The following is a 27,198-nucleotide window of genomic DNA, read 5'->3' as shown; positions in this document are numbered from 1 at the left end:
TGGCTGGAGTTCCCATCATGCCTCAGTGGTTAATGAATCCGACTAGGAACCATGAGGTTTCGGGTTCGAGTCCTGGCCTTGCTCAGTGGGTTGATGATCCGGCGTTGCCGTGAGCTGTGGTGTAGGTTGCAGACGCGGCTCGGATCCCACGTTGCTGTGGCTGTGGTGTAGGCCGGCAGCTACAGCTCCGATTCAACCCCTAGCCTGGGAACCTCCATATGCCGAGGGAGTGGCCCTAGAAAAGGCAAAAAAACCCAAAACAAAACAAATAAAAAAACCAAAACAAAACAAATAAAAACAAGTGAGGCCATGGCTACTGGGAGGAATGAGTGGTTTTAAAATAAGACCTCAAGGAGTCCCCTGGTGGCTCACTGGGTTAAGGATCTGGCTGGTTCTCGGTGTGGAGAGGGTTCAATCCCTGGCCAGGGGAAATTCTATATGCCATAGCTGTGGCCGAAAAAAAAAATAGGACCTCAAGGTTAAGGGTCTGGAGATTTGTTTTATTCCCATCACTCTGCCCTTCTGTCTGGCTTGCACTCCTTGTAAAACATGCAGAGGACCTATCGGAACTGAGGTGCTGATGGGCTAGAGAGAGGAGGCACAGAATCAAAAAATACAAGCTTTAGAGTCTGAAAGTCCAGCTTCATCACTAACTGTACATCTTCAGTCAAGTTAATGTCCCTAAATCTCATCTATAAACCGGTGACAATAATCCCCCCTGCAAGGATGAAATGGCTACACTGTGTAAAGAACCCAACAACTGGCAAACCCCTCTCAAGCAGCGAAGCCCAGAAGCCCCTTTAGCTCTCACGGCTGCAGCATGGTACAGAGGCAGGGCCTCCAACCCCCTCAACCCTGGGAGAACTATCAGTGCCACCCTGGGCGCAAGGCTGTGCCTTGAGCACCAGGCTTACCTTGGTGCTCTCCCAGGAGTCGGAGCCTTGTGTTTTGTTTTTTAGCAGCAACTACTTCTCATCTCCTGTAAGGCTTCTACGCTACAGAGAGCCCACAGCTAGAACCCAGAGGGAGGGAAAGCGGCCCTTTGAAGAAAGGAGAGTCTTTGGTTTTTTTGGCTGGTTGGTTTTGGCAGGACTCATGGCATGGGGACGTTCCCCGGGCCAGGGATCGAACCTGCGCCACAGCTGGATCTTGAACCCACTGCACCACATGGGAACTTCCTTTGTTTTAATTCAGCACCCACCATGTGCCAGGCATATCCATGGGCTTTACACACAGGATTGCTGGTTTTAATCTCTCTTGGCTGATAAATGGAGGAGCAAGCAGGCAGAGCCATCACATGATACTGACAGCTAATCTGGACAGCATCTAGGCAGCTCTGAAATCTACTCTAGCTCAGAATTAACTGGGAGGGGACCACTAGCCTAGAACCCGAACAGCCGCTGCTATAGTGCAGACACAGACTTCAGACCGGAGCCTGAGCTCCAGCTCTCCCCCCCCCGCTGGTCGGCCAGATCCCCGTCCATTAAGCAGCTGGTTCTTCCCCAGGGTGCTGATACCTGCAGCCGGACTCCCTATCCTCTTGAACCCTTTTTGGAAGAAACATGGAAGAGAGAGAGAGGAGGACATAAAAAAGACAAGTAGGAAGAATCAAAGGGAAGAGAAGGCAGGCAACCAACTATGTAACGATACTCATTCCTTTATTTCGGACTGTGTTAATCTGAACAGGGCTGGGGCCTGCAGGCTGCTGGCAGCACTGAGCTGCAGGTGCATTTCAGCTCAACAGAGAGATCTCATCCTAAGCCAAGGAGACAGAGGGTAATATTTTATATATATATTTATATATTACATATGTCCCGTATAGTCATATGTATAGAGTGACGAGAAGGGGCCACGGCTTTGTTAATCATTGTCCTAAATGAAGACCACAGCAACAGACATGGAAATTTGGTCCAAATCAAGGCCCTCACTTTGTCAACCAAATGTGTGATACATCAAAAGGAAGAGAAGAGAGAGACAGAGGGACCGAGATCCAGCCACCCCGGTGGCCCTGTTCCCAGCATATCTCACACCAAGTGCAGAGTGTCCCCTGTGGAGGTAAACACACACAAACACGCACACACATACACACGTACACAAAACTGCAGGCAGGAGCTCCTCCTCTGAGCACACCTTGGGCCCAGCCCTGAGGCTGGGGTGGGGTGAAGTTGGGTATATTGTGCTATAAGACTATGAGGGTCAAGTGATCAGACAGTGCAGAGTCGATGCGTCCTGGTGATGAATGGGGGTAACGCGTGCGGCTTCATCCACCAACGAGAGGTCCGTGGGAGAGGCTGCTCAATGCCTCTCCCACTTGGGACCCTTCTACATACCACTCCTGTCCCAGCCACAACCGAACCTCTGATCTGAATCCTGGGTCTCAAATAATCTCTTGGGTTCTGATGAAAAAAGGTTATTTCCTTGAAGGACAGGAGCAAGTGGCAATTGAGTTGCCCAACCATGCGGTCCAGCAGTTGCAGAAGCAGTGACAGCATCATTGAATGAAACCAAACCAAACCATTGCTGGGTCCTTACACGGCAGAACCTGAACTGTGCAAAAGGGTTCATGTCCTGCTGGAAAGAGAATAACCAGGTAATCAGCCCCCACTGCCACCTCCCACACACCAAACTGCAGGCAGATCTGTCCGTTTCGTGCCTCTACCCCAAGAGCTAAACTCATCATGTTCTAGGACCTGGAGATGCCACTATTAGGGCGTTCTGAGAGCCTAACCCACTTGCTCTGATTCATGACTGCCTCTTCCCCTTCCACTGAAATATACCCTTAAAAGGCAAGTCAATGAAAATTAATCTCCCTCTCTTTTTTTTTGGTAGAACTTTACTTTAGAGACCCGGAGACATCCTGGGATGTCGCAAAGGACAGTGAGGAGTACTTCCCTAGGGACCACAATGCTGAAGGAAAGGTCAGTCTGGTGAACAGAGCAGTGCCCAACAGAAGGTGAATCAGAAACAGGGTAAAGGGCAGAGCTGGCAGGCTGCGCCTGGGTCTCCATATCCTGCGCTCATGAGAAGGAAAAGCAACAGACTGATACCTCTGTTTAGCCAGGGGAGAAGGACATGGATCCCTCCCATTACCACCGGGGATCCAGGCAGCTGCAGGGAAAAGGACGGAAGCAGGAAGGAGCAGCATGTCTAAGGTGGGGAGTTGGCCTGGTGGCTTTGTTGGCCACAGTTACTTCTTAAGGGGACAGAAACAAAGGGTCCTAGAGGAGGGACGTCTCCTGATGATTATCCACACTGTCTCCATTACTGTTCCATTTCCTGCAGGTCCTGAGGAGGCCGCAAGGGGTTGGCTCACAGTTCCCATCGACGGCTTGGGCAGGTGGACGAGAAGCAGGGTTGGGGAAGCCGCGAGTTCCCATCAAAGCTGACGCGCATAGGCTGTGTCGGCGAGGTCCCTCAAGTCCTTGAGAAGGAGGAGCCCGAGAAGCCGAAAGAGGTCACTTGAGGCCCAGAAAGTGGAGAGCAGGGCTCTCTCCGCCGGAAGCCCAAGCTCAACACTGTGGACGGACGTCGAATATCCTCAGAGGACACCTCGCATTTTTCTAGTCCCGGGAAGTGCTCAGGGGCTGCTCACGGTCAGTGCCGGAGGAGATGGGGGTGACCGAGGGAGCCAGGAGGAACAAGGACCCTCTTCTCAGGCCCCGGTCCCTTCCCTCCTGGGGGCAACTGACGGGGAGGAGCTGGCGGTGTGACTGGGGCGGGGGTCTACGGTCGGGAGGAAAGGAGGCTGCAGTGACCAGGGCAGGCCCGGGCGAGGGCGCCTCTCCTGCGGGAACCGAGCTCCACGAATAAATAACATGAATTAAATAAAGGAGGCTAAGAGCTGGCAGAGGCACGGCCTGCCGGATGCTCACCCCCTCACACATATGCGCGCACGCGCACACACACACACACACACACACACACAGGCACGCACACGCACATACACGCACACCGAGCGGCAGGCGAGATGATCCAGGGCTGGCGGCCCGCCCCTGGCGTCTGCGGGACGGGCGGCCTGACGGAAGGCTGTCACTCATGGTCTAGCACTGTCGTGGGGCGCAGAGCAGCGGGGGCCAGCGAGGCAGGTGTGGTGGAGGGCGCAGGCCGCTGAGGACTCTGGCACCTGTGGGTGGGGATGAAGCGGGGGGGGGGGTCAGGGGTGTGCAGGAAGTAGCAAAGGGAGCAGCCTACAGTATCTTGTCCCTATGGGAACTCGGCCCGGGTTATCACCCTCCCTCAGGCCCTTTGGGTACAGCCAACCCCCATCCCCCCACCCCCGCCACCAGCCTCAGCAGCCCCTGTGGCTTCCGCCCCCTCTCCGGCCCCTGTCCACGCTGACCGGGATGGTACTGACCAGGATCTGGACTTTCGGACTTTGGACGTGGAAGGTCTTTCCAGAAAGCTGTCCAACCGCATGAGCCGCTCCATGTGGAGCGCACGGGGGTCTTGGTCTTGGTCATGAGAGAATTCCATCTCAAAGACCGCTGGAGGGGACACATCCAATTCCAGAAACATGATGTTTTCAGCCTGTGGGGGGAACATCAGGCCAGACTTGAGCAGAGGCCCCATGACTCTATCTTCAGGCACTTGGTAAGCAGCGGGAGAAGCAAGGGTGATGAGGCAGGCGGAGGAGGCCGAGGCTCGAGCCTTATCTCCCCGGATGCCCTCTCCCCTCCCCCTTCTCCAGCCCATCGTCTTACCCTGTACCTGGGGTGGGACCCCATTGCCATGGCAACCCTGGCGTACTGGCTGATAGGCCTCTTGTAGCCCACTGCTGACGTTGGCCGCTTCTTCATTTGGCTGTTATTGCTGTAGGGAAGAGGCCACATTAAAATGGACTTCCGCCGAACACAAAGGGAAATGATATGATGCATTAAGTATCATTCGGGTAGTCAGGAGGCCTTGCAGGATGCAGGTGCTAGAATTTCCTTCTCTTTGTACTAATACAACCTGACAACTCAAAGTAGTATAACGCAAGGAGACATACACTTTTAAAAAACCTTTTTTTTTTTTTTTTTTTCTTTTTAGGACTACATCTGTGGCTTATGGAAATTTCCAGGTTAGGGGTCCAATCGGAGCTGCAGCTGCCAGTCTATGCCACAGCCACAGCAATACCAGATCCGAGCTGACCTATGTCCCAGCTTGCAGCAATGCTGGATCTTTAACTCACTGAGCAAAGCCAGGGACTGAACCGCATCCTCATGGATACTAGTCAGATTCATAACCCACTGAGCCACAACAGGAACTCCAGGCGTTGGTTTCTTAGGACATCAAAAGCTCAAGCAACCAAAGGAAAAAAAAAAATAGGACTTCAATGAAATGAAAAATTTTTGTGCTTTAAAGAACTTCACAGGAGTTCCCGTCATAGCGCAGGAGAAACAAATCCGACTAGGAACCATGAGGTTGAGGGTTCGATCCCTGCCCTTGCTCAGTGGGTTTAGGGATCTGACATTGCCGTGAGCTGTGGTGCAGGCTCAGATCCTGTGTTGCTGTGGCTGTGGCACAAATCTGCAGCTGTAGCTCCGACTGGACACCTAGCCTGGGAACCTCCATATGCCGCGAGTGCAGACTTAAAAAGCAAAAAAATAAAAAAATTAAAAATAAACACAATTACAAAGAAAGTGAAATAACCAAAATAGGAGAAATTATCAAATCGTATAGGTGATAAAGGACTTGTAGCCAGAATATATAAATAACCCTTACAAATCAAAAAGACAATAACCCAATTTAAAAATGGACAAAAGATCTGGAGAGTCATCTCTCCAAAGAAAACGTACAAATGGCCAATAAGCACATGAAAAGATGCTCAACATTATTCGTTATGGAAATGCAAGTCAAAACCACAGTGAGATGCCACTAAGATGACTACAATCAAAGACAGACAATAACACATGTTGGTGAAGATTCGTACATTGTTGGTGGGACTATAAAATGCTGCAGCTATTTTGGAAACAGTCTGGCAGTTCTTAAGAAAGTTAAACATAGAGTTACCATGTGACTTAGTACTTCCACTCCTAGATATATGGTCAAGAGAATCGTAAACCTGTACATGAATACTCATAGAAGCATTATTCATAATAGCCAAAAAGTAGAAATAACCCACATGGCCATCAACTGATGAATAAACAAAATGTGGTATACCCGTAGAACAGAGCAGAACTTGGCCACAAAAAGGAATGAAGAACTCACAGGGGCTGTAACATGGACGAACCTTGAGAGCCTTGTGTCAAGTGAAAGAAAGTAGATGCAAAAGACCACACATTGTATGATTCCATTTCTATGAAACATCTGAAATGGGCAAGTCCATGGAGACAGAAAGTAGGCAGGGGTTTTCCTAAGGATGGGACACTGGGGAATGAGTGACTGCGAACAGGTTTTTCGGGTTTCTTTCTGGAGTGAGGAAAATATTCCGGAATTAGATAGTGGTGATGTTGTACAAATCTGTGAATACATGGGAGTCCTCAAAATTATACATTTTAAGGAGTTCCCATCGTGGTGCAGCGGAATCCAACTAGGATCATGAGGTTGCAGGTTTGATCCCTGGCCTCACTCAGTGGGTTAAGGATCTGGCATTGCCATGAGCTGTGGTGTAGGCCGGCAGCTGTAGCTCCGATTAGACCCCTAGCTGGGAACCTCCATATGTTGTGGGTACAGCTGTAAAAAGCAAAAAAAAAAAAAAAAAAAAAAAAAAAATCCAAAAAAACAAACAAAAAATTTTTAAATGGTGAATTTCATGATATGTAAATTACATCTTAATAAAGCTATTACTATAAAACAAACAAAACTCAGGCTTGGCTTTTTTTTTCTTAAGGGCCACACCTGAAGCATATATAAGTTCCCAGGCTAGGGGTCAAATTGGAGCTATGGCTGGTCGGCCTACGCCACAGCCACAGCCACATGGGACTTGAGCCACATCTGTAACCTACACCACAACCTGTGGCAATGCTGGATCCATAACCCACTGAGCAAGGCCAGAGATTGAACCCACATCTTCATGGATACTAGTAGGGTTTTTAAACTTTGAACCACAGCGGGAACTCCTGTACTGCATTTTTTGGGTGCTCGACAAACATATTTTTTATATTTATCCATGCTGCGCTAGATTTGATTATTGAACTTTAGCTCTACTGACTATCTGAAGGTTTCAGTACAGCACTTTATATGTATATGAGTGTGTGTGTGTATGTGTGTGTTATTTGCGTGTGTTTTATTTATGTCCTTTTGTTGATGGACATCTAGGTCAATTCCTTTCTCCCCCTTTTCTATTTAACACAGTGCTGTTGTGGGCATTTCTGCACAGGTATCTTCAAGTACATAGTCAACAATTCCCCTGGGGTATATACCCAGGAATGGAATGTTTCCGATGGGCATTTTCAGCTTTACTAGATATTGCCTAATTGCTTTTTTTGGTGGGGGGAGCTGTGTTTGCAGCACACAGAAATTCCCAAGCCAGGGATCGAACCTGCACCACAGCAATGACCAGAGCTACAGCAGTGACAGTGCTAGATTCTTAACCTGATGACCCACCACGGAACTCTCCAAATTACTTTTTTTTTTTGTTTTTTTGTCTTTTTGTCTTTTCTAGGGCCGCTCCCGCGGCATATGGAGGTTCCCAGGCTAGGGGATCCTGCATTGCTGTAGCTCTGGCATAGGCCAGTGGCTACAGCTCCGATTCGACCCCTAGCCTGGGAACCTCCATATGCCACGGGAGCGGCCCAAAGAAATAGCAAAAAGACAAAAAATAAAATAAAATAAAATAAAGTGGCTGTATCTATGAAGACGTTTCCATTGCTCTATATTCCTGGCCGACTCATGGTATGTTAGACATTTTACTTTCAGCAACTTAAGGAGTGTGAGGAATTTTACTACTCAAAGCAAACACACAAAAAAGACAGAAAACAAGAGAGTTATTTACATTAAAAAAAAAATACAGGATTTTGCACCTGTGTTATATGGAAGTTCTCAGGCTAGGGGTTGAATCAGAGCTGCAGCTGCTGGCCTATGCCACAGCCACAGAAATGCCACATCTGAGCCACATCTGTGACCGCATCTGTGACTCAGTGGATGCTTAATCCACGAAGTGAGGCCTGCATCCTCACCGACACTATGTCAAGTTCTTAACTCGCTGAGCCACAACAGGAATTTCCTGAGTTTGTCATTTTACCCTGGGCAGCTTCCATGTGTACACAAGGTATGCATGTCAATAAACTTGCTTTTATTTCTCTTGTTAAAAAAAAAAAAAAAAGTACAGGATTTGGAGTCAGACAGATCTGCGTTTGAACTTGGCTCTACCCCTTAGAGCTCTGTTACCTTGGGAAGTGGCTTATGATCTCTGAGCCTAGCTATCTCATTCTTATCAAACAGAATGGCTGAGATTAATCCAGAAAATCACTCAGCACAGTACCCCACAGAAGGGCTCCACACATGGCAGCTGCGATGACTATTTATTCTCAATTCCATGTGCTAATTTCAAGCAGGGATACAAATGAGCAATGAAAAAAGCCAAAAGGCAGACAGTTAGAAGACAGAAGAGAAGAAACAGGCTGGGTAATTCAGAGATAGGACATTCTGTCCTTGAATAGTAGAACAAGCCGTACAGGAGCCGACAGAGCAACGCCTGCCTTCTGCAGCACAGAGGAATGAGAAGCAACACTCTCGGGGTTTTTAACCAAGGGCACATACAAAAGCACTGGATCCCACGTCGGGCCCCTGCTGACCCCTCTTCACAGCTGAAAACAAGGAAGGATGAGGCTGTAGAGGCCCCGGTTTGTTCTGCTGCTGCGCACCCTCTGAGAGGTGGGAGGGCTGTGCCCAGGAACAGCGGCAGCGCTGAGGGAGGGAGCAGGAACACCCGTCACAGAACAACTTGGCAATTGCAAGGAGCATCTATGCCCACTGGAGCTTTACAGCAACCTCCTGAGGTGTAGACAGGGCAGATCAAGAGGCTCAGAAAGCAAAGTGCCTTTAGGGTCCAAAGTCCTACAACTGGGAAGAGGCTCAGAACTGAACCTTCCCAAATACTCTTCTTCTGATGCTGGGCTGTCTTTGAGGGAGCACCCACAGAACAGTCTGGGCCTGCATGTCCCTTGCAGGCTGCAAGCTCTGGGAACAGGACAGGGGGACAGGGCTGGGCGAGCAAAGCAGTGGATGAGCGTGAATTGGCAGCCTGACCCAATAAAGATGCCAGGGCTATTCTGGGTGGCGGGCAGGCAGAAGGGGGTGGGGGAGGGGAGTCTGTAACTGGGACACCGAACTTCCCATGTCCTCTCTTCTGCTCCAGGCCTTCTTGCCCTGATTGATCCCTTTGTAGTAAGCGAGTTGTGGCTGACAGCCCCTGAGTGGAGGCCTGGCTCTGCATGTATTCATCCCCCCACCCCACCCCCGCCGAAAGAAACCCAGTTATCCTGTGCTTAGCAGATCCTTCAGCGTTCTCTTAGGACCCTCCCTCGACACAGCTGCTATCACAGTCTTCTTTCTTCCCTTACTGTTAAAAAGCCCTCTCTCAGCCTCACGGCAGAGGCTGACCCCAATCTCACTACCAGCTCGGTCAGCTCGCCGCCTTCCCTCTCCTGCCCTGAGAACCAGCAGCCAGCCTCACAGGATGTATTTTCCAAGTCCTTTACAAGCACCTGCCGCAGCAAATCCGACTTTTCTGCATGATCGGGCCCCTTCGGCCCTGCAGGTCAGCTGTCCACCTCGCAGCATCCCCTGCGCGAATAAGATCCCGCTCCTCTCCCAGGGGCCCTTCACACGGCCCACAACCTGCCTGGGAAGGCAGACACTGTGCCCTGTTGCAGATTCTTCTGCAGCTGTCCTGGGCCTGTGAATGAATCTAGGGACTCAACCCAGAGCTGAGAATGTTCTGACTGAGGTAAACGTTGCCTCTGTAATGAAACCAGTGTAACTTTCTATCCCGATTCTATTTAGAGCCAGGAATGCGCTGGCGTTCTCCCTCTCCCCCCCCCCCCCCCCCCCCGCCCCGGCTTCTCCCTCGCTCCCTCTCCCTCTCTCTCCCTCTCTCAATTTGGAGGCAGCCTGTATAAAAAAAATCAAAATCTGGAATTCCTGTCATGGATCAGCGGAAACGAATCCAACTAGTATCTTTGAGGATACGGGTTTGATCCCTGGCCTCACTCAGTGGGTTAAGGATCCTGTGTTGCTGTGGCTGTGGCTGTGGTGTAGGCGGTCAGCTGTAGCTCTGATTTGACCCCTATCCTGGGAACCTCCATATGCCGTGGGTGTGGTGCTAAAGTAAAAAAATAAAATAAAATAAATAAATAAATCAACATCTGAAACAAAAGCAACACACTGCATTGTCCTTCTATGGCACTTCTAAGGGATGACGGCAAGCCGGTTTCCCCAGAGCCCCCACAATCATCCTACTGGCTTACTGGTAGGAGTGGAACCATTTCTGGATCATCTCCTCTGTGCCAAGTATTGACCTACAGCCTCCCACACATCATCTCATTTCAATCTCGACCACCCTGCAGGGATTTTTATTTTACTTTATCGTCCTGACTTTGCAAGTGAAGAAACCTGGGTTCAGAGAGGTTAAACAACCTTCCCAAGGCAGAGCAGGGGCTAGAATTCAGAATGCTCTAAGTCCCAAATGCAGTCTCTACTGCACCATGAAGCCTCTGAAAAGAATGCAGGGTGGCAGAGATTGCAAAGGCCAAAGGGCTAAAGTTACAAACAGAACTTTGTAAACCATGGGCTACAGACGTTGCCAAATACACAACCCTTAGAAGGCAGTTTTGAACAAACGCAATTAAAAAATGAAGTCTATTATGAAAAAGCAAAAATAAAAGGTCATACTTGTAAAATAGTGGTTGCTGCAGATGGCTGCAGAAATTTTCTTTTTTTTGTCCCCCAAAGAAACTCTAACACAAAATTGTGGTTGTGGAAGGCACCGCACCTGAAGTTACTGGGTATCAACAAGCCATGGCACAGAGATAGTGGAGAAAAAAGAAAATGGGACAGACCTCCAAAATAAGTTGACAGGAGCAGAGCAGAGTGTGTTTCAAGAACTCCCCAACAGAGCTGCCGGGAAGAGCATGTGGGGTAAATGCTTGGTGGTGGGCCGGGGGGTGTTTTCCACCAAAAGGGACAGCATGACATTAGGTAATTTCTTTCTGACAATGCTGTCTTCTTCTCCCTTTGAGCAGCCATCAGTGTTCTCATCCCCAGAATACCACAGGCTCAAGTGAAACAAAATATTCCACACTTGACTTGAGCATGTGGGACAATGGCTTGATTAGTTAAATATGCTTTGGGAAGAAAGAGGTTTTCAGCCCTGATTAAGCTCTGCTGCAAACAGTGGGACCCGATTCCTCCCAGAGACGCATTTTGTTCTATAGCCTCAGACCTCAGGGCTCCTCAAAATGGGTGAAGCTGCATCCAAGCACTGCCCCCCGCCCACCCCAAGCCTTCCCCTGTTGAAAGGAGGGGCTGGGGGCAGATGATCCAGGAGGTCCAGGCCAGTGACTCTTACACTGCAGTGCTACCCTGGGGCTCTCTGTGCTGAGTCACAATCACCCTTGGGAGTTTCAATTAGGAGGGAAGTGTTCTGACTTCATTTTGACCACCAACTGCTGCTAAAAAAAAATTTAATTAAAAAAATTTGTTTCAGGGGGTTCCTGCTGTGGCTCAGTGGTGATGAACCTGACTAGTGTCCATGAGGACGTGGGTTCGATCCCTGGCCTCGCTCAGTGGGTTAAGATCCAGCATTGCTGTAAGCTGTGGTGTAGGTTGCAGACGAGGCTCAGATCCTGAGTTGCTGTGGTTCTGGTGTAGGCCGATGGCTGCAGCTTCAATTCGACCCCTAGCCTGGGAACCTCCATATGCCATGGGCGTGGCCCTAAAAACACAAAAATAAAATTTTAAAAAAATTTGTTTCATATTATGCCTTTTCTTTTGTATTTTCGTGATTCTTTAAAGGTCCTAAGATAAATATTATTATTATTATTTTTTTTTAATTTTCCCACTGTACAGCAAGGGGATCAAGTTATCCTTACATGTACACATTACAATTACATTTTTTTCCCCACCCTTTGTTCTGTTGCAACATGAGTATCTAGACAAAGTTCTCAATGCTACTCAGCAGGATCTCCTAGATAAATATTATTTATTGCAGTTATCAGACAATGGACAGTGACATTGAAAAAAAGAAAATAATTTGTAGTAGTAATTCAGAATAGCATAGAGTTGATTACCTGCTTTTTTTTTTTTTTTTTTGTCTTTTTAGGGCCACACCCGTGGCATAAGGAGGTTCCCAGGCTAGGGGTCTAATCGGATCTGTAGCCTCCGGCCTACGCCACAGCCAGAGCAACGCCAGATCAGAACTGCGTCTTCGACCTACACCACAGCGCAGGGCAACACTGGATCCTTAACCCACTAAGCAAGGCCAGGGATCGAACTTGCATCCTCATGGATACCAGTCAGATTCGTTTCCACTGAGCCACGACGGGAGCTCCATTACCTGGTGTTTTTAAAATAAGTCTTTTTGAAGTAACTTATTTATTGGACTCTTTTTCTTTTTTTCCTTTTTTAGTTGCACCTGCAGCATGCAGAAGTTCCCGGGCCAGGGACCGAACCCATGCCACAGCAGCAACCTGAGGCACTGTAGTGATAACACCAGATCCTCCACCTGCTGAGCCACAAGAGAACTCCTGGAATTTGTTCTTAAAGAAATTTATATCACTTGTTTATATCGATTGTATTTAAATACAGTGGAAAACACTGTGATGTCACAATTGCCTTAATACTTTTTTTTTTTTTTGCTATTTTAGGGCCAGATACATGGCATATGGTGGTTCCCAGGCTAGGGGTTGAATTGGAGCTGTAGCCACTGGCCTACACGGAAGCCACAGTAACGTCGGATTCGAGCCTCGACTGTGACCTCCACCACAGCTCACGGCAACGCTGGATCCTTAACCCACTGAGCGAACCTGCATCCAACCTCGTGGATCCTAGTGGGGTTTGTTAACCACTGAGCCACGAAGGGAACTCCTAATACTTTTTATCTTGACACAGATATAGCTTGATATTTTCTACACAAAATATACACTCTGTATGTATACCAAGGAAATACATACATATTCTGCATAAAACAGCATGGTTAAGTTGTAAATACACTTAACCATAATTTTGAAAAATCTTGAGAATGGATTATATCTTTATATGTATAATGTACCATTTTAAGGGAACCCAGTCCATTTGGGAGGCAAGAATTCTACCATTAAACCACCAATGCCTCAACACAGTCCCTTTGGGTTCCAGTTAGAAATGCTGCTGATGTAGATGCACAAACACAGGCTGGGGAGCAACCATATGCAACTTAGGTCAATTTTCATCACATGGGTATGTGTGTTGAGACCGGTTCTCACCAGAGTGTGGAAAACACTGCAGAGTAAGTAAGTAAAGAAGGCAGCTTTTGAGGAATGATCTCAATTTTCAGGCTTCCTAATGGCAAAGAAAACACGGCCTCTTTCTCACTTCGCATTACCTTCCCAGAGCAAGAGGGATTCGGATGGAAATTGGAAGAAAAAGCAAAGGTGGGAAAATAACATTACAGGCAACTACCTCCACGGTGCCCCACCCAGAACAGGGGGCTTTCTGCGGCCCACAACAGAGCATGTAAAGAGCATAAATTCACCTTTAAAACAAAAAGAGGAATAAGAGGCTAGGAAAGGCAATAAATAGTTCAGCAATAAGCAAAGATGTATTCTGGAGGACTTCTTTCTTTCTAAAAGTTATTAAGAGGAGTTCCCTGGTGGTCCAGTGGTTAAGATTTGGCGTCTTCACCAGTGTAGCATGGATTCTTTTTCTTTTTCTTTTTTTTTTTTTTTTGTCTTTTCTAGGGCCACACTGGCAGCATATAGAGGTTCCCAGGCTAGGGGTCCAATCAGAGCTGTAGCTGCCGGCCTACACCACAGCCACAGCAACCTGGGATCCAAGCCGTGTCTTCGACTTACACGACAGCTCATGGCAATGCCCAGGATCCTTAACCCAATAAGCAAGGCCATGGATCGAACCCACAACCTCATGGTATGGTTCCTACTGGGATTTGTTTCTGCTGTGCCACGATGGGAACTCCCCCCCCCCAAATTTTTAAGTTCTTTTAAGATAGCAGTTTTAATTTTTAAAATCTGTAAATGGTTTCTCAGTATATGCAAACTATTTTATTTTTGTGAAGAGGGAAAAAGAGAGAGAGAGAAGCTTTTTAAAAGCTTTTTTTTTGGCCATGCCTGTGCCATGTGGAAATTCAGGAGCCAGAGACTGAACTCAAGTCATAGCAGTGACAACACTGGATCCTTAACCCATTGAGCTACTAAGGAACTCCTCTAAAAAGTTTTTTAATTTAAAAGTTATGTAAAAGGCAGAAAGTAAACTTAGAAAAAATAAATAAAGAATGGAAATTCAGGAATACTATTGGGCCATAAAAAAGAACAAAATATACTGTAAAGCAGCTATGATGGAAAAAATAAAAATCATTATAAAAAAAAGGCAAAATAATGCCACTTGTAGCAACATGGATGGAACCAGAGACTCTCATATTAAGTGAAGTCGGGCAGAAAGAGAAAGACAAATACCATATGGTATCACTTATAGCTAGAATCTGATCTATGGCACAAATGAACCTTTCCACAGAAAAGAAAGTCATGGACTTGGAGAATAGACTTGTGGTTGCCATGGTCGGGGAGTGGGATGGGCTGGGAATCTGGGGTTAATAGATGCAAACTATTGCCTTTGGAGTGGATAAGCAATGAGATCCTGCGGTAGAGCACTGGGAACTATATCCAGTCACTGGTGATGGAGCATGGTGGAGGATAATGTGAGAAAGAGAATGTGTGTGTGTGTGTGTGTGTGTGTGTGTGTGTGTGTGTGTGTGTGTGTGACTGAGTTCCTTTGCTGTACAGTAGAAAATTGACAGAACACTGTAAACCAACTATAACTGAGAAAATAAAAATCATTATAAAAAAAGAATGGAAATTCATAAACATTAAGCAGAAAGCTTATCTTAGCTTCAGGCAAAGCACTTACCATGCTTTGAAGTTTGGATTGTGTGCTTAGGCGGTCAAGTAAAAATGGCAGGGACAATGTTTTGAGAAATGAATAAAACTCCTCCAAAGCATGAAACTTTCAAAACGCAAGATCCCTTCTTGGTTTGAGATTAAAGGAGACATAAGAGGCAGGACAATTAAGTGCAATGCATCTCCAAAGGTGGGCCAGTGGGGTATGGGCAGGGGATGGGAAATTGCCATAAAGGACACTATTAAGATAACCGGCTAAAATTGAAAATTGTTTATGTAATAGTCTTGTGTCAATACAGAATTTCCTGAATTTGATCACTGTACCGTGATTATGTAAGAGAAATGTCCTCATTCTTAGGAAATATGGGGAAAGGGTTGACTGCAACTTAATCTCAAATGGTTGGGTGTGTGTGTGTGAATAAAGCAAGAAGTGGCAAAATGCTAACAATTGGTGAGCTTTGGTGAAGGGTTTATTGGAATTTTTGGTACTGGTCTCTCAGTCCTTATTTTTCAAAGTTAAAAACTAGAGAGTTCCCTGATGGCCTAGTGGTTAAGGATCCCACATTGGCACTGCTGTGGCTTGGGTTTGATCCCTGGTTCAGGAACTTCTGTATGCCACCAGCACAGCACCCCCCCCCAAAAAAAAATTAAACAAAAAAAGCTACATGTCTTCTCAGAGCCTCTTTCATCCAGTCACTATTCAATGTAAAGAAATTCCTCCACCTACAACCTTCAACTCAAGAACTCTGAAAACACAAAATAACCCTACAGACCAGCATCCTCCTCCAGCAGATGGCACTGGAGTAGTAGTTTTTCAGCCTGGCTTCCCTGTAGAATCAGCTGGAAGCTTCGAAAAAAAATTTTAAGTCCAGGGATCCGCCCAAGATCCTTTAAAATCAGATTCTCTGGAGACCAACTCACAGGTGATTCTAGTTGCAACCAGGATGGAGAACTTCTGTGTTAGATGAGGTATTACTGCAGGTGTATTTTATTTTATTTTGTCTTTTGTCTTTTTTTTTTAGGGCCACACCTGCAGCATATGCAGGTTCCCAGGCTAGGGGTCTAATATGAGCTGTAGCTGCCGGCCTTTGTCAGAGCCACAGCAACTTGGGATCCGAGCTGTGTCTGCGACCTACACCACAGCTCACAGCAACGCCGGATCGTTAACCCACTGAGCAAGGCCAGGGCTCGAACCCACAACCTCATGGTTCCTAGTTGGATTCGTTAACCACTGAGCCACGACAGGAACTCCTGAAGGTTTATTTTAAATCCAAAGTGACGCCATTGAGGACATTCCCTTGTGGCACAGAGGGTTACGGAGACAGCATTGCCACAGTTGTGGCACAGGCTGCAACTTCGTACAGGTTTGATCCCTGGCCTGGGAACTTCCATATGCCATGGCCTCGGCCAAAAAAAAAAGAAAAAGAAAAAAGAAAAAACCAACAACGAAACACACCAAAACCCCCACAAAGTGATGCCACTGAAAAGCCCTTGACTTATGACCTTGACATTTACAAACTTGGGTCGTGTTGCCTGCAGGAGGATGAGCCCCTCAGAAGGTAGACAGATTAAGCAGGCATCTGATGCTCCAGTGAGAAGCTGCAGACCACTCAGTTAGCCTCCCACCCGAGCTTTGGAGAGACTCCTGACCTCTCCTGGCATTAATACTCCTGGGATAGATAAAGCAAAGAATCTCCAAGGAAGTGCACTGGTGTCCGGCCTGCTGAGCACCTCTGTACACAGATTTTCAATTAAGGGACAGTGGGCCAGCTGGGTGCAACAGTCCCTCCGCTGGGTTTGAACATCCAGTCTCGTTCTTCATGGCCACCAGCAGAGGGAGCTCCATACCCAGCCAACGCACGCAAATGGCGCCTCAAGGCGAGGTTGTGGAAACAGGTGGAAATGCTGAATCACCCAGCTGAGTGGGGCTCTATCACTTCCTGATCTGATTACTTCTCTGTATTCTCCACTGGACTGTGAGCTCTGACTGTGCCTGATTTACCTTCTGCCTGCAAAGTCTCACATAACCCCGACGCACACAGAGTGCTCAGCAATATGACCGACTGTGGCTATTTTGGGCCTCAGATAAGTGAATATTCACCAGACTGGCCAAATGTGGGCACTCCCTGGGATTGCCAAGAGGCTGGAATGCTCTTCCTGCCCTCCTTAGGTCCCTCCCTGGGTATTTTCTGTATCCCAGGCCAAAGCACCACTGCGTTTATCAGAACGCCCTTCCTCCGTGGAGACCCGGAACGAGGGCCTGAGCACCCCGTCCTCCGACGGCATCCTTCCCAGCCCTCCGCAATCCACCCAAACCTTCCTCTCCGCACAGGCCCCCGACCGCTCCCAAGCTGGGGCGAGTCCCCAGGCCCAGACAACAGGGTGAGAGACTCACGCTCCGCCGGGCACAAGGGGCTGGAACTTCCACTGCTCCTCCTCACAGTCCAGGAAAAGCCGGTTCATGATCTTGTTCTTCTCCTCTGGGGGGATGAAGTTCTCGATGATGAGGTACCTGGGAGCAGGGATGAGGTAGAGAGGGGGGTTGGGGGGGTGAGACCACCCGCTGTATGGGAAGGTCGAAGGATGAGAAAGCGAAAAGCAAAGAGGCAGAGGAAACAGGTGGCAAAACCAAAAAGGTGGGGGAGGGGATCCCTGGAGACGTACTAGCGCTTGAAAATCACGTTTCTAATGCAGAGCTCGGGGCCTTAGGCGCTACTTCTGGGCAGCACCCAACATGCACCTTGCGGGTCATCACATGCAGGTGGAGGAAGGAAGGAGGAAACAGGGGGTCGAAGAGACCCCAGATGGGCCCCTCCTGCATCCCTCAGACACATTCTGTTCCTAAGGGGCCGGGACTCAAGGGTGAGTAGACAGAATGAAGCCTTCGGGAAGGAGAGGAGCCCGGCGGGGAGCGGTACCGCCTGCGGGGCGCTGCGAGGACCCCGAACCGGAAGAGGAGGGGCCCTACTTGAGCTTGAGCTCCCGGGTCTGCTCGTTCTGCGCCTCCTCCAGGTCCTGCCGCACGCGGATGTACTCGTCGTGCTGATCCTGGATCTCCGCCTTCACCGCCTGCAGCTTGGCGTAGAGCTGCGTGGGGACAGGGGCAGCTCGGAGGCTCCGGCCAGCGCAGACAGCCTGGGCCCCAGAGGCTGCGGGCTCAGAGTCCACCAGCTCCTCCCAGCATGAGGCCAGGGCCCACGCCTGGAGCTCCCCGCCGCCCCACCATCACTGGGAGCGGGTTATTCAGAAGGCAGCCCTGTCCCTCTTATGCCTGTTAACCGGCTGGCTATCTCTCTCAGGTGCTGTCCACCTCGTGCAACGTTCAGATCTGAAGGGACCCATGGGACCTTTTGGTCCAACACCCTCTTGACAGGTGAGCACGCTCAGGCCCAGACTTGCTCAAGGTCACATGACCAGGTAACACAAGAGCCAGGATCAGGCCCCAAGAATCAGGACTGCTGGTCCAGGGCTCCGGGAAGGAAGGGGGCCTCAGCCAGTTTGGAAGGTGACACAACCCCATGCCCGCCTCTCCAGCAGCCCTCAGAAGGGAGGGGTGTGGGTGACCTGGCTGTCCCACTCCTAACCTGCTGGAAGGTGTGTCCCTGGAAACTGCCCCGCCTGCTCTGGGGCAGCCACCTCAGCGATCCCAAGGACTCTTCACGTCCTTTCCAGAATCCAGGCTGGAATTTGCTGCTTCCTGCCCTAGAACCTCAGCTCAGGTAGGCGCCTGTCCCCAGCCAAGGACTTTGTAGGGTCCTGGTGGCTGATATTCTCATGCTGGAGAGTCCGGTGCTCCCTCTCGGAGCTCTCCTGGGCTCGAGTCTCCTCGGTCCCCCTCGCCACTCCCTTGGCCTGCTCTATGCCTGGTGAGCCCAACTGTGACTCACTGGTGACACACAGTAAAGGGGGAACGTTACCCAGGACCGTGAGGATGGCAATCCCGGGAAGCAGAAGTGAAAGCATTCCCCGCCTATCAGGTCCCGCCTGGCACAGGAGAAAAGGCTCCATCCCGCCCCAACCAGCACCCCCTCCCTCGGCTCCTCGCCCCAGCACCAGGTGGTGCACCCCAGGGGATCAGCAGTTCAAGCCAAATGGGGAAGGGTCGCTAAACCACACTCCCCCTGGGCAGGTGACTGTCTCGGGCAGAGGCTGCTGGGCCGCACACACACCTTGACCCTGTCCTGCTGTGGCATCTCACCTTCTTGAGTTTCTTGGTTTTGACCTCCACCTCCTGCTGCAGGGACGTGTAGGTGCCCCGGAGCTCCATGGTCTCCTCGTCTCGGAGCATCATCTCCTGCTGCATTTCCCGCTCACGGCGTTTCTAGGCCAAGGCAGGGCATGGGGCTCAGTGGAGCAGCATGTTCTGGGGTGGCTCAAGGGAGCCTGGGGGACAGGCTCGCTGTGCCCATCACAGACCCCGGCTGTGTCACGGCTACAGGTGCCAGAAGGGAGCCGGGGCCGTCCCAGGCCCACATTCACTGTGCCCACCCATCCTCAGGGAGTCTATCTGAACCTGCTCAGCTCGTATGACCATCCTTTTGCCAGGAGACCCTGGCCTTCACAGCTGGGGTGTCAACCACCTTGACTGAGGCCAGCATACTGGCTCTCGAGCTGCCTCAGCCTTTCCTGTGTAGCATCACAGTTAATTGACAAGACCAACAAACGGTGGTTCTTGATGATTTAGGACACAGTCGTTCAGGTGGCAAAGAACTACACCCTGTGGAAGGCCCAGGCCTCAGTACCAGGTGCCCCGTGGAGGCAGACATCACAGAGAGCCACCACTTCTCACTTGCCAGGCCCCCGGGAGGGTGGACCCGCGGACACAGGGTGGCAGGTCTGGATTCTCAGCACTGCAATTCCAGGGATCCTGAGGCCATGAAGGCTCTTTGCCCTAAGCTCCCCGGATGTGACCCCAAGGCCAGTTGCCCCCCACCCCTCAGGAACCTGAAGCCCCCAGACCTACCTGTTCTGCAATCTCCTGCCTCTTCAGTTCCAGCATCTTCTGCTGCTCGTTGGTGTGATCCATGATGTTCCTGCCCCCGATGAGCAGCTTGCTCTCCATGGCCTGGGGACACAAGAGGGGTGAGGAGATGGCCTTTGGGGCTTTTCCAAGGGCCACAGCAGCCCCAGCTTGAGAGGTCTGGTTTCCCTGCTCTGTGGTCCTTCCAGGAGGGGACACAAGAGGTGTCCCAGATGGAGCTTCGTGATGCTCATAGAGCATGAGGTTTCCCCCTCTGGCCTCCTGGGCCCCAGCACAAGGCTCCCACTGTTGGCAGGACCATCAGGTGAGACAAAGGGAGGGAACCCCTCAGGGGATACAGGGCACCTGGTCCCTCGGCTTTGGATACGGAAGGAAGGCTGGTCCATCATGCCTGAGAAGGGAGTGCGGGTGGCAATCTAATCCTGGCAACCAGCCCCGGCTGGTGTTCAGAGGGCGGTGAGGCAGGGATCCAGTCCCTGGGCAGCCCAGCCATTTAGCTAACTGGCTCCTGACTCAGGAAGAGGGCTCTCACACGGGCAGCAGGAAGGGCTCTGACCTGCAGCTGGAAAGTGGAAGAGAAGCCAAAGCAAGAAGACTCAGCAGCACTCTGGGGCTTAACGGAGCCAGAAGCAGCATGAGCTTGGAGATGATCCAGGCAGCTTGGGCTCTAGCCCCTCAGTGCGGGGTCTCGGCCCAATGACCGCTGGCCTCGCTTGCTCCCTACACATCATGTTCTGTATCTGGCTTCGCTGAAAGAATCCCAGCCCCCTGAACAGGCTGTGCCTTTTCACAACACCCGGCTCCTCTCCCTATTCCACGTCCCCCTGGAAAGGGGCCACTTCTGCCAGACACAGCTTGAGCATCTGGGGAAGATTCTCTGATTCCTTCAACTCTGCACAGCTCCTCCCTTGAGCCTCAATAACCAGGACATTTTTCTACTCTCTTCCCAGACTGTGTGCTCCTTCGGGTCAGGAATCATGTCTGACTCGGATCTCAGAGTCCTGGGGCTGAGCACAGTGCCTGGCACAAAGTAAGTGCTCAATACACGTTTGATGAACAGAAAGGAATCCTTGGGGTAGTCTCAGAGGGGGCTTCTGGGTCCCTTCTCTGGCCTCTCTGCTCCAGGGCGGAGCTGGGTCTTTATCCTGCCAGCTTCTCCTCCTTCAATCGGTCAACCCACACGCACGGGCTAAGGGGCAGAGTAGCAAGGTCTGGGCATCTGGGAAGCCTGGCAGGACGGACGGGCTGAGCATGAAGAGGGAGGAAGCAGAGGAAAGGCAGCATCTCTGCCTGCACACGGAGGAAGCCCCTTGCTGCTGTAGGCCATGGAAAAGGGATCCCTCTAACTCACCGTGCAATGGCACTGTGGGGGACCTGGTGTCTAGCCTGGTCCCCCATTCTAGGACAGATGTGCCCACTCCAGCCCCGAGTCCTTGCACTTCCCTGGGCATTTCATGTGGCCTTAGTGTTCTTCACGCTTTGTCACCTAATAGAAAGACACTAGTTCTCTAAATTAGTTGCATATGAGAATCACGTGGGGACCTTTTGAACCTCCCAGTGGCAGGCCCCACAGCAGGATAACCTTGGTCCCCTCCCCTCATGACGGGCTGTGAGAACTCCCAAGCCAGATTCTCTAGAGAAGATGCCACTAAGGAAGGCACAGGGTGATGGTCGCTGGGCTGCCTTTTTCTGCCTGATGGCAAACTGGGGATGAGGGTGGAGAGAGAAGCACAGGGCAAGGAGCCAAGGGGAAGAACACCATTCCTTTCTCTGCACCCGCTATGTGCCAGGTGTCTCACATCTACTCCCACCAAGAACCCTTGCAGCAGTGGGGCGCAGGCTTTGAGGTACATTAGAATCACCCGGGGAGCTTTTAAAAGGCTCAGTGCCCAGGCTACACCCCCCTGCCAGTTACATGGGAACTGCGGGGCAGGTAGTGAGGTCCGGGCATCCGTGGGACTTAAAGGTTCCCAGGGGATTTGGGTGCACTGTCAAATTTGAGAATTACGGCTTTTAGTGGTGCCCAGAATCAGCATTATCTGAGAACTTGTTAGAAATGCAGAATCTCAGGCCCCACACAAGGCTAGTGAACCAGCATCTGAGATCCCCAGGTGACTTACGTGACTTGCTTTAAGGGGCATACTGTTAGCATCATCATTTTTCCGATGAAAGCTCAGAGACATTAAATAATCCAGCCAAAGTCATGTCAAGGCTATTAAAATTAAACGGAGAATCCAGACTGCGTCAGCCTGATCTAAAGCCCAAGCTCTTCTTCCCGCAGACACTGTGTCGTGTGCTTTAGGAAGCAGAACCGCTGAAAGAAAAGCAACACGTTTCCCACAAGAGGAAATCATGTTGGACTAATCTCCAAGGGTTCTTCTTTTTTTTTTTTTTCCAGTCTTTTTGCCTTTCCTAGGGCCGCTCCCACGGCATATGGAGGTTCCCAGGCTAGGGGTCGAATCGGAACTGTAGCCACCGGCCTACCCCACAGCCACAGCAACGCGGGATCCGAGCCGCGTCTGCAACCTACACCACAGCTCACGGCAACGCCGGATCCTTAACCCACTGAGCAAGGGCAGGGACCGAACCTGCAACCTCATGGTTCCTAGTCAGATTCGTTAACACTGCGCCACAACGGGAACTCCGCTCTCCAAGGGTTCTTTTAGGGACAAGGTAGATTATTCTGGGGAAGCCAGTGGCCAGAACTTTAGAGGTTAAAATGCTCCTGGCAAGGTTCTACATCAGAGGTTATTCAAAGTTAAGTGGCGGGGGGGAGACAGAGAAAGGGGAGTACAGCTCAGAAGAGGAAGGTGGATTAGGGAAAGGAAACAAACAGGCATCTCTCTAGACAGAAAAATGTTCAAGGGTTAAATGGTGGGACTGATCTCTGTAGAAACCTGCAAGAAAGGGTGCACAGGGAGTTCCTGTTGTGACTTGGTGGTAATGAACCCCACTAACAGTCATCAGGATGTGGGTTCAATCCCTGGCCTCGCTCAGTGGGTTACGGACCTGGCATTGCCGTGAACTGTGGTGTAGGTCGAAGATGTGGCTCGGATCTGGGGTTGCTATAGCTATGGTGTAGGCCGGTGGTTACAGCTCTGATTCGACCTCCAGCCTGGGAACCTCCATATGTTGTGAGTGCGGCCCTAAAAAAAAGAAAACAACACAAAACAAAAAGACAAAAAAAAAAAAAAAAAGAGAAGAAAAAGAAAAGAAAGAGTGCACAGGTGAAGTACCAACTTCTCAGATGCCCCAAAATCCTTGCAGGTGATAGAGAGCAAGAGAATCTTCTAGGCTGTGTGAGCTGACAAAAAAATGGCAAGTGATCTTCCATTACAGTTTTCCGTTTTGGGGAAAAGTAATCCTAGTGCTACTCATTAAATGCAATCAGTTATAAACCCCAAAAAGGAGGGGAAAGGGGCGAGTAATTCTCTATTGTTCCCAGAAGACACTGACTTAATATGCTGCCACAGCTGAAAAAGCCAATAGCATCTGGCCAGGCACCATCATGAGGGCTTTTTGGAAAGAAGACAAAAATCATTCTACCCTAATATAAAACTATGATGCAGCTGAATCTGGAGTACCGGGTATAGTTCCCTCACTGCATCTCCAGGGACTTGAAGGAGAGAAAAGAAAGATCCAGGGAAGGGCGGCTAAAACCATCCAAGGGCTATTATAAGAGACTTAAAAAAAAAAAAAAAATAGGTCTCTTTAGTCTGCAAAGACAAAGAAAGGTTAAGAGAATAGACCTGGAAACAACAGCATCAAAACAGGTATGGAGGAGTTCCCTGTTGTGGCTCAGTGGTAACGAACCCGACTAGTACCCATGAGGATATGGGTTCCAGCCCTGGCCTTCTCACTCAGTGGATTAAGGATCTGGAGTTGCTGTGAGCTTTGGCGTACGTAGGTCGCAGACACGGCTCAGACCCGTGTGGCTGGGGCTGGGGCTGTGGCTGTGTGGCCGGCAGCAGCTGCTCTCTGATGCTCTGATTTGACCCCTGGCCTGGGAACTTCCATATGCGGCAGCTGCAGATGCAGCCCTAAAAAAAAAAAAAAAAAAAAAGAAAGAAAAAAAAAACAGGTGTGAAAAGGAAAGATCCAGACTTTTCCAATCAATCCCTGGTACAGAGTAAGAGCTTATACCTTGAGTTTTTAGGACACAGCGAAGTTCGGTTTACAGAAAGTAATACATTTATGGAATGTGATATCTCAGGAGAACTGGATTAAATACTTCACAGTTCATTAAGGGATTCTGGGGACACATTTTCAACCTTTTGTCTTTACTTTCAGAAAAAAAAATTGCACTAACATTGACATAATCACAGAAATAAAATGAAAAAAACCTTCACATATTCCTCGTCACTAATTACCTTTTTTCCAGATTTTTCCACATACTCTCATCTTTTTTTTTTTTTTTTTTTTTGTCTTTTTGCTATTTCTTTGGGCCGCTCCCGCGGCATATGGAGGTTCCCAGGCTAGGGGTCGAATCGGAGCTGTAGCCACCCACCGGCCTACGCCAGAGCCACAGCAACGCGGGATCCGAGCCGCCGCTTCTGCAACGTACACCACAGCTCACGGCAACGCTGCATCGTTAACCCACCGAGCAAGGGCAGGGACCGAACCCGCAACCTCATGGTTCCTAGTCGGATTCGTTAACCACTGCGCCATGATGGGAACGCCTCATCTTTTCACATTTACATACATGGTATAAATATAAGTTTATGTCCTGCTATTTCCAGTATCAAATACCTCAAGAATTTTCTGTTACTTCCGTAAGGTTTATGATAAGTTTAATGATTGCATAATATTTAGATTGAATAATTTATAATATATTTAGTTAACCCTATTATAAGATATTTAGTTGTTTGTTTAATATTTACAATAAACACTCATACATTTTTTTTTGTTTTTTAAATGACTTAAAAGGAAATTTCAAAAGTGAACAAAGGGTCATGGACATTTTGCATATCTTGGAATATACTGTCAGGTTACAGCTTATACCACTTAAACTACTGCCAACAATAAATAATGGAACCACTTTTATTACAGTATCATGATAATGAAGTATTAGCATCATCATCATTATTATTATTTTGGCCACACCCACAGCATATGGAAGTTCCTGGTCCAGGGATCGAATCTGAGCCACAGCTGTGACCTACACCACAGCTGCAGCAACATGGGATCCTTAACCCACTACCCTGGGCTGGGGATCAAACCTGCACTGCTGCAGAGACAATGCCAGATCCTTAACCCACTGTGCCACAGCAGGAACTCCTATCATTGATTAATTAATTTTTAAATTGTATGGCCACTCCTGAGGAATATGGAAGTTCCTGGGCCAGGGATTGAATCTGAGCTGCAACTGCAGCAATGCCAGGCCACTGTGCTGGACCAAGGATCAGTCCCTCACCTCCACAGTGACCCTAGCCGCTGCGGTCTGATTCTTAACCTACCATGCCACAGCAGGAACTCCCTCCTCTCATGATTTTTAACTGATGCTATAATAATATGTATAAAATTGAGCTTCCCGTTTATTTTATATTCTCTCTACTTTTGCAGTAGGCTTGTAAAATCTGATCTGTTTTTACAACATGCTCTTTTTTTTTTTTTTTTTTTTTTTTTTTTTGTCTTTTTTGTTGTTGTTGCTATTTCTTGGGCCGCTCCTACGGCATATGGAGGTTCCCAGGCTAGGGGTCCAATCGGAGCTGTAGCCACCAGCCTACGCCAGAGCCACAGCAACGCGGGATCCGAGCCGCGTCTGCAACCTACACCACTGAGCAAGGGCAACGCCGGATCGTTAACCCACTGAGCAAGGGCAGGGACCGAACCCACAACCTCATGGTTCCTAGTCGGATTCGTTAACCACTGCGCCATGACGGGAACTCCTTATTTTTTAATTTTTATTTATTTATTTGGGCCGCCCCATGGCATATGGAGTTCCCAGGCCAGGGATCAGATCTGAGCCGCAGTTGCAACCTACACAGCACCTGCAGCAACGCCAGATCCTTTTAATCCCCTGTGTCGGTCCAGGGATTGAATCTGTATCCTGGTGCTGCCGAGACACTGCTGATCCCACTGAGCCAAGGGGGAACTCCTACGACATGCTCTGTCACACTTTGGTGGGGAGGAGGGTGGGGGCATTGATTGTAAAGTGAGGAAATGGACCTGACTCAAAACAATTCTTTGTCTCTTCAGCCCCCACCTTCTCCAGTTCCCCATACCTAGTTCAAGAAACTGACATTGTCAGGCAGTGTTTGAGCTGCCAGTCAGGCCTGGAATCTGATGCATCAGCCAAGACTACCAGGGCCTCCAAGTCCCAACCCTCCGCCACCGCCACCCCCATGATATGATTCCCAGGACTGGTTTCTATGCTGCTTCTATCAGCCTTCATGTTAGGCCTCCTCCCCGGACCTAGAATTCTGTTTCAGCATCTCTCCTTCCGGCTGGGGCCTGAGCTCCATGAAGAACGTTTCTGGACAATGTCTGACTGCCCCTATCACCCCCTTCCATTTGTCCACTGCCCCACTGCCTCTCCGTCTGCCCTGCTGGGACCCAGCGCAGACGTGGCCTGAGTGACAACCGAATGTGCCTCACTGGTTTCTTGCCAGGTCTTGCCCACGGGCCCAGCCCACACTGTCGGCCAAGCCTGCCTGACAGAACCTGGCTTGTGCTAGAAGAGGGGGGTGGTCCTGGCCCGAAATCCGGGGGGTGGGGCCCCATCCAGATGCAGGTTCTCAGCTCCTCTTCTCCCCAGTCTCAAGCCACTGCTGCCTACTCCGCCCCCATGCTCTGAAATAGGTCATGCACGACTTCAATTATTTGCTTAGAAACAAGCTTAGTTTTGCTTTTGTTTTTTTTTTTTTTTTTTTTGGTCTTTTCTATGGCCTCACCCACGGCATATGGAGGTTCCCAGGCTAGGGGTTGAATCGGAGCTGTAGCCACCAGCCTACGCCAGAGCCACAGCAACTCGGGATCTAAGCCGCATCTGCGACCTACACCACAGCTCACGGCAACGCTGCATCGTTAACCCACTGAGCAAGGGCAGGGACCGAACTCGCAACCTCATGGTTCCTAGTCGGATTCGTTAACCACTGAGCCACGACGGGAACTCCTGCTTTTGCTTTTTATTTTCCCCATTTCTCTGAGGATCCCAGTGGCCATCTCCTCCTTTCCCTCAGAAAG

The 27,198-nt window shown here is 49.5% G+C and overlaps 1 protein-coding gene across 3 annotated transcripts in view; it reads right to left on the bottom strand.

The window, feature by feature from the left end:
- Nucleotides 1,638–27,198, bottom strand: part of KIF3C (kinesin family member 3C) — a 51,209-nt gene continuing 25,648 nt past the window's right edge. For 2 of the 3 annotated variants that reach the window (XM_021087736.1, XM_021087738.1), the window contains 7 exons: nt 19,996–20,097; nt 19,231–19,353; nt 18,001–18,119; nt 17,428–17,544; nt 4,701–4,809; nt 4,355–4,527; nt 1,928–4,123 (listed from right to left, as the gene is read on the bottom strand). In XM_021087736.1, the coding sequence (XP_020943395.1) occupies nt 4,030–4,123; nt 4,355–4,527; nt 4,701–4,809; nt 17,428–17,544; nt 18,001–18,119; nt 19,231–19,353; nt 19,996–20,097 (837 nt within the window). In that variant the 3' untranslated portion in view covers nt 1,928–4,029. Of the gene's footprint in view, nt 4,124–4,354; nt 4,528–4,700; nt 4,810–17,427; nt 17,545–18,000; nt 18,120–19,230; nt 19,354–19,995; nt 20,098–27,198 lie in introns of all 3 variants that reach the window. The other variant, XM_021087735.1, reaches the window with a different exon arrangement.

This window comes from Sus scrofa, chromosome 3 (assembly GCF_000003025.6).
Source record: "Sus scrofa isolate TJ Tabasco breed Duroc chromosome 3, Sscrofa11.1, whole genome shotgun sequence".
Taxonomy (NCBI): domain Eukaryota; kingdom Metazoa; phylum Chordata; class Mammalia; order Artiodactyla; family Suidae; genus Sus; species Sus scrofa.
This window is presented reverse-complemented; position numbering and strand designations above follow the sequence as displayed.